Source organism: Lolium perenne, chromosome 3, assembly GCF_019359855.2.
Source record: "Lolium perenne isolate Kyuss_39 chromosome 3, Kyuss_2.0, whole genome shotgun sequence".
Classification (NCBI taxonomy): Eukaryota; Viridiplantae; Streptophyta; class Magnoliopsida; order Poales; family Poaceae; genus Lolium; species Lolium perenne.
In genome coordinates, this window is record NC_067246.2 from 73,955,421 (window position 1) to 73,962,760 (window position 7,340).

General features: G+C 45.0%; 1 protein-coding gene across 1 annotated transcript; it reads right to left on the reverse strand.

The window, feature by feature from the left end:
* Positions 1-1,857: 1,857 nt before the first annotated feature.
* Positions 1,858-4,894, reverse strand: LOC127341505 (protein NDL1). Its single transcript, XM_051367373.1, has 11 exons — positions 4,727-4,894; positions 3,977-4,076; positions 3,794-3,891; positions 3,588-3,676; positions 3,437-3,497; positions 3,274-3,360; positions 3,085-3,162; positions 2,944-3,000; positions 2,786-2,841; positions 2,558-2,693; positions 1,858-2,462 (listed from the first exon to the last, which is right to left on the reverse strand). The coding sequence occupies exons 1-11, from the start codon at positions 4,784-4,786 to the stop codon at positions 2,241-2,243; spliced, it is 1,044 nt and encodes a 347-aa protein (XP_051223333.1). The 5' UTR covers positions 4,787-4,894; the 3' UTR covers positions 1,858-2,240.
* Positions 4,895-7,340: the final 2,446 nt, after the last annotated feature.

The following is a 7,340-nucleotide window of genomic DNA, read 5'->3' on the forward strand; positions in this document are numbered from 1 at the left end:
TTGTCTCGAGCTTGGATTACTTGGTACCAGGGAAGCGTATAGCACCCGTAGCTCTCTTGCCGTCCAACTGAGACCTCCTTGTCGCACACCTTGGATTTGATGCTCCATAGCTACAACTCTACAAGAAATTCATAGTTTTGTATATAATGTCAGAGGGATGTTTAATGATCTTCTCAATCATAATCTTAATGTGAATATGTCAGAGTGCCTAGAATTGTGCCAGAAACATGTGAGAGGATGCGCGATCAGCGGGTTGTGTTATAGTAGATTCCTTTTATTATACTTGTATGTCATATACAAATACTTTTGTACTATATACTTCATGGAGAAATTTCATTTTACTCTAGGGCATGTACGTGTAATGAGACGTCAGCCTTGCTTTAAAGTTGCACAATTGTTTTTCTTAGTTGAAGGAGAGATAAATAAATAAAAATCTTACTTTATATAAGAAATGATCTCTAAACAAATAAGATAAAACTATTTTCTATATTTCTCTTAGAAAAACAAATTTTACTAAATGTTAAATAACTATCCTTAATTATTGGTGTGATGATAAAAGTTAATGCATTTGTACTCTTATTTCTAATGCGGCTAAGAAAAGACTCGCCCTCGTAACATGAAGGACAAAAAATCAACCTAAAACCTATAGGTTCTCTCGATGTTCCTGCAGCGCTACGGATACTTGAACACCAAGTACACACAAGTACAACTGTGGTAGTTTTGGAAGTGTAGTTCACGAGACATATCAACATATGATGTAGTTTTAAAGATCTTCGAGGATCTCAAATGTGAAAACGATTCGCAATTTGGACCTACGGTTCTCAAAGCATTTCATTTAGAAAAACGAATCCCAAGAAAAATAAGAGAAAAATCGAGACAACACAACCCCGTGTTCTTCTCTCCCATCTTTCATTCCCACGTTACTTTTTCTTTTTTTTAGTTGCTTTTCCTTGTAGCAAGTGGCAAGCAGAAAGACCATTTATTAGAAAAATGCTCTGGCACCAAAATGCGACACGTGACCAGACTTTCAAAAGTTAGAGAATTGGTCTATTGGAGTCCAAGATGGATGGATCGTCTCATCTTGGACATCCCAACCGGGCCGAATGTCCTTCAAAGTTACGCTGGGCTGCTGAAGCGGCCCGCTCGGCTCTAGGCCATAGCTCAGCTCTCATTTCTGCTGCGTCAGGACTCAGGATCTGCTAGGCAAACAAACAAAAATAGTTGCCCTAAAATAAGCCTAGCCAAAAAGGTTTTGGAAAAAAAACAATGTTAATTCGATGGACTGATACAACAGAAGCCAAACAAATCAAATCCGGCGAGGTGCGAGACTCCGGTGTCCGCTCCTTAAAATACAGAGTACTTCGTTGCCGGCCACTTGCCTGGGCTCTCCTCGTCCTCGAGAAGACGAGAACCACCTGACCCGGCCGGCAAAATCATTTGCTAATCTTGTCATACCGTAGGGGGGGCACCTGCAGTTTGGCTCCCCACTTCGTCATCCGACGCGGCGCTCACGTTTGTGCTAGTGCGCGCCTGTCATTTGGGAGGGAAACAGTCTATAGATTCATCAAGATTACAACAACTTTTACCTCACTTCAGTATGTAACTCCACAATGCCGATGCTTCGCATTTTATGTGTTCCATCCATGCTGGTACAGCGGAAAGTGACGAGGAACCATAACAACAGGGATAGGCTCTGAACCATCGATGGTAGAACCACCACTCACCCATATTTCAATCAACCAGCCACCGGTCGATCACCCACTCCATGACGCACACAGCAACAGCCCGTCAGACGACGGCGCACCAGCAGGGCAGATCACAGCCAGTCATGCTAAACTTTCCAGCAAAGCCAACGTCTGAGACTCCATAACAGGGTCCTGCTTTACCATATATATTATATATATACCTTTTCTGTGTGAAATGTGATGTGGCGACATATACACATGTGGACTAAAACAAAGCATATGAACAAAAAAAAAACGTACGTATTCCTCCCTTCTAACCTTACCCTAGTCTCTCTCCCCCTTGCCTATCCCAGAGACGTAGATTATAGGGCCTATTCGAGAAACGTAGATTACAGGCTTACAGCAATCTACAGCGAAAACTGACGCTAGCGTGTTGATCTAAGCATCACGTGCCGGGTGCTGGAATGCATCAAAACTTCTGTGAAAATGACCATGCTCTAGCTCAAACACTCTTTGCTTTTGTGAGCTAGGCCATGCAAGATCTTCCCCCCTATGTTAAACATTGAGGGAGGTCCGAGTCTTGATGGGCTTCAGCTTCACCCCCATGCTCTCGGGTGACAGGAGCTCCGGCGATATGCAGAATGGGTTTAGAGTGCTCCGAGGGCTGCTGTCGAGCGGGGAAGGTCTGTAGAGGCCGTATCCCATCAAGAAGTATTCCATTGGTATCAGCATTGCGTGTGGCTGCTCCTCAGTGACAAGCGAGCCGCATGCCTGAACCTGCGATTTGCCCCCACAAAATACTCTTAGAACCTGCCTTACCATGGGTATGGATCAACTAATAGCATTAATAGCAAAAAAAAACTGTGCAATACCTCAACTAGAGCACAATATCTCCGGTCTAATTTCGTGGTCATGTGGACAGCGTCCGCATGGAATTGCGAGTTCTCTCCAACAAAAATCAGTGTCCTGCACTGAAGTTTCTTCAGTGCTTCAGTCAAGTCATGCCTCCTGATAGATAGAGTGGTCCAACTGAGTTAATTCAAGTCCATTTCTGTGAATGTCATAGCTAATGGCCAGTAGCTAATATATTGTTCACTTACTCGTTTATTGCTTTAAGGAATCGACATACATTAACTCCCTGCCTCTGATCAAGCAACTGCACAAAAAGGCAATCGTGGCTTCAGTCATATGCTCAAACAGTAGATATCACTGTCACTCGCATTGAAATAAAAAGCTGGAAAGGAGACAAAGGACTAACACTTCGACACGCTTGCACAATCTCTGATTCAGGCTCCTGTCCACTCCCTCGAACTTCCTGAACAGAGCACGGAGAGACGTTGAGTGAAACTTAAATAGATACAAATGTGTAAACAAAAGAAGCTAATGAAGGACCACGTACCGAGCTAAAATACCGCTGAAGCAGGCATTCATTCACCAGCCCACTGGTCCCACAATAATAGAGCAGGTTTAACAATACCTGAACATGAGAATTTTTTGGTTATTACAAAATGCACTGAACTTCCAGTACTGCACAAAGAAACAAGGAAAGCAATATAATCATTACTGAAGCTGAAGTGCAGGTCATTACCTTATTGTACAACCACTCACTCCAAGATGGGGCTTTGCATAGAGGTGAAACCAACATCAGGCCAAGAACCCTTTCCCGGTACTTTGTCTAGGAAAATATATACAAGAATTGTTAGCAAAAATTGAAGGCCATGCTTTCAAGACCTAATCATGTAAACACTTACCGCAAAGAGGGTAAGCACGTAGGCACCAGCGGTGACACCAAGACACATCACAGACCCTAAACTGCAAGTGCAATGTAAGAATAACATCAGATGACTGGTTTAGGCACCAACAGAACATGAAAACAAATAGGCTAATTATGAGATGCAGTACCCGAAGAAATCAAGAACATCCGCGACCTGATCCGCGAGCTTATCAACAGATAGCTCAGGTACGTCTGATGGAATTGGAGCTGCTCCCAACTGTAAGACAAGCACATGCCGTGAAAGACAAACATGTCAGAATCAGAGGAAATATACGAGGACAAATAGCAGATATGATCATGTGAAATAAGGAATCAAAGAAGCATCATGACTGACCTCATGGCCTTGAGGAGTGATATGGTAAATACAGAAATTGTGAAGCAACAGTGACGCAGCCTCTGGGCAGAAGAACAATCCTTGGAAGCAAGACATGTCTACCAAACAGGAAGACAACACATGAGCTACCCTTGTTACAGCAAAATTCATAGTACCAACCCTACAGAAAATGACGTCTCTTACAATTTAGAGCTACATCCGGGTATGTTATGAGAGCCGGCTTGTCTTCGTCTCCGTACACAGAAACAGATACAGAGCCGTATCTCGTCCTCACAGGATGCTCCTGAGAAATCACGTGGTGCAAGGACAAATTTAGTAACACTGCGGAATAACATATATTTAGCAATGGGTAAAAACAAACTATTCTAATTTAGAAGATGGTCATGTTCCCCCAATTGACCAGAAATACAACTTCCTTGATGAAGCCGACATCGTTTGTTTGCTTAACAGACGGAAATAACATGAACACGCTTCCTGACGACATTGCTTCATATGCTACTAATCGTAAAACAGGGGTTTGCATACGACCATCATCAACAATGAAAATACATGATTCTAATCATGATTTCTTATTGTTTTCCTACTCTTGACCAGCATTGCAACCGCAACATGACTACGAATTGCAATAACAAGCCGCGCAGCAACTAATGTTTGTAATCCATAATATTTGCAGTTTCCCCCAAAAAAGGAAACATGCTAGAATAGCGTCACCAATTAGGAACTAATTAGGAACAGGGGGAAGGGAATCATAAAGGGGCATAAATTAGCAAGAACAAGCTTCTCTACCCAACAACCCCTACCAAACCAAAACAAAAAAGAGCAAGCAGAAACCCCACGAAGCTCGCCCAGCACAAATCATGCCTCCCGGAAGGAATGCGGCCGCCCCAAACAGGGGGAAGGAAATCAACCAAGAACCGGAATGTGAGCACGGACCTTGCCGCCGAAGTAGATCCGCTCCACGTCGATGGACACCGACCCGCTCGAGTCACCCATGGCTGGCGGCTTCTAGAAGCTTCTCCACGGGCACCAACCTCTTCCTCCTCGCCTCCTGCTTCTTCCTGGCTCTGGGCGGCCTCTCTCTCTCTCTCCCTTGCATTCCCTCTTGGCTTGTATTGGCTGTAAATATATACGCGAGAGGGTCGCTGCCCAGAAATAAACTCGGCACCGACGGCGGTGAGCTTACCGGAGGGGTGACTAGAATGGAGGAAGCTGGAGACTAGTTTTTAGATCCACACGTTGGTAAGGAAGCCTCGTTTTGGTGGGGCCCACATGTCATTTGACGTTGTGGGGTGTGCGTTTGACTTGCATGTGGCCCTAGCTATTTGCTTTGCTCTGCCCAAGCGTGGGCAATCATGGGTGGCCTGCTATAGCCACGCCATTTTCGCCCTCGTGGGACGCGTTGTGTATTTGCACTACGTGGTTTAGCTCGAATTGGTCAATGGAATGTCTTCTGAACTATTTTCTTTCCTTGTATTTCTGGTGGAAAGTGTGCTCTCAAATTTTCTGTTGTTTATAAATTGATGATGACTCACTTGCTCCGGTAACACGGAATTTGTTTTCCTTTATTTCGTAGTATTAGTTTCGAGACCTAAAATCCAACACGTTTTTTTCTACCAAAGGAGAATTGACTAGTTATTAAGAAAAAAAATGGGCCAAGAACCAATATATCTGCGGCACACGTGAAATGTTCAACATTGTGCGACATTCGAGTCATCGTCTCTTCCGCTGAAGCGGCCAGAGGAGACCCATACATCCATGATCATAGTTTTTAGAGCACCACTCCGGCTTCCAAACCTCTACAATACAAACTCATCGAACACTAGTCCACATAATATCGTCCACACAATATCTAAACTAACAACTCTGTCACACAAGCGACCACAACAGGCACTATAAAACACAAATGGCAGTTTTGGGAGGTGTCCATCCTTCCTGCACGCCTTCCTAGAGTTTGTGTGCCATCCCGAGTTCTCACAACCGCTTAGCCGACACCGAAAGAGCAATGCATCATAAGCCACCTCTACCTGACATAGGACTTTCACCTCCAAGGCGACGCGCGCCCACCGAGAGAGTTTGCGACTAAATTTGATGAGGGAGGCGAAGAAGCACCACATTGATACCTACAAAAGGAGTCGAGACATCGCAAAGTGGGTATGTGAGTGCTCCACCTCCCCGCTAGGGACAAGGGCACAACAAACCCCAACCTCCACGACACCTAGCAGTATTGTCGACTTGGAAAGCTTCCACCCATCCAAAGCGGCACCACCGAGCGTTATATGTAGGTCACGACTCTTGCGACACCTGCCATATCTAGGCGATAGCACAACCCACGACACCTACCATATCTAGGCGGTAGCAAGACCCGCGGAGATATACAAGTGTCGTACATGCTAGAGGTTGCACCGCCCACACCGCCTAAATTTCATGCATGCCACCTTGGATATCAAGAAGAGGTCACCATGAGCTTCGAAGTCATTATTGTGGGTATACTTCATGGGTGTACCATCGACGGTGGCTAGATCCGGCAAGCCCGGGGGGCCCATAGATGGTGATGGTGGCATATGGCCCCTCAGGCGGCCCAGTTGTTGTTGATCAAGATGGAGGAAGTCCAGCCCAGGAACAAGGAGCCAGATCCACCGACCTACTCTGGAAGTCGGATCTGGCCTGGTCCATCAGGGGTAGCCGGATCCAGTACGGCGTATAAGGAAAGGCGGATCCTTGACATGCACAACAATGTAATATTTCGTAGTTAGGCAACTTGTATTTCGGCTAGGACTCTCTGTTTAAACCCTATATCCTGGCGCCTTTATAAGCCGGATCCCGGGAGCCCTAGAGGCACAACCACAACTCATTGGAACAACGCGAAAGCGTCCAAATAATACCAGACAAGCAACAGTAGGCCCTGTCATCGTGCAGGTGTTCCGAAGCTGGGTAAATCGCGTACCACCGTTCCGAGGACTCTCCGCCCGATGACCCCTACTTCTTCTTCCCCTCGTGAGGATCCCTCCTCCGAAGTACCGTCGAATAGGCAACGACAGTCATTGTCCTAGATTGTCGACTCTCATGCACGAAGATGCTACCAAGGGCCCTACAACTTTGGGAGACGAGGCCCACCACCACCGCAATCCAAACTACAACAAGAAGGAGGAGGGGTGCGAGTAAAAGGGGGAGTAGAAAAGACAAACGTACGATCTAACACTTTAGAGGTCATGGTAACAAAGCTTTACACAAACTTTCGGGTGGATGCATAAGTCAGATGATAAAATTTATGTAGTTTATTTTATTCACCCATGGACTGATTTGGTTATGTGCATATTATGATAGAAACCTTGTGTCTTATTCCCTTGTGAAGTGATCTCGGTGAGTCACCCATCAATCCTATTTTCTATTATTCTTGTATATAATTATGAAAATACATTTTTTGCACTCAGACGAGTAAAGTTGCATGAACACCCATCATTTATGATCAGGTATTATTATGTTGAATTAATGACTAAGGGTTTGTGCATGTACATTTAGGGCATTATGCATATTCACCTACATACAC

What these genes read in the sequence shown, in the direction of transcription:
- LOC127341505 (XM_051367373.1), bottom strand. Translation starts at nt 4,786, where the DNA reads ATGGGTGACTCGAGCGGGTCGGTGTCCATCGACGTGGAGCGGATCTAC. An exon ending in GGATCTACTTCGGCGGCAAG is followed by an intron (nt 4,077 to 4,726) that starts GTCCGTGCTCAC and finishes GTGATTTCTCAG; the next exon opens with GAGCATCCTGTGAGGACGAG. An exon ending in GTGAGTGGTTGTACAATAAG is followed by an intron (nt 3,163 to 3,273) that starts GTAATGACCTGC and finishes TCTCATGTTCAG; the next exon opens with GTATTGTTAAACCTGCTCTA.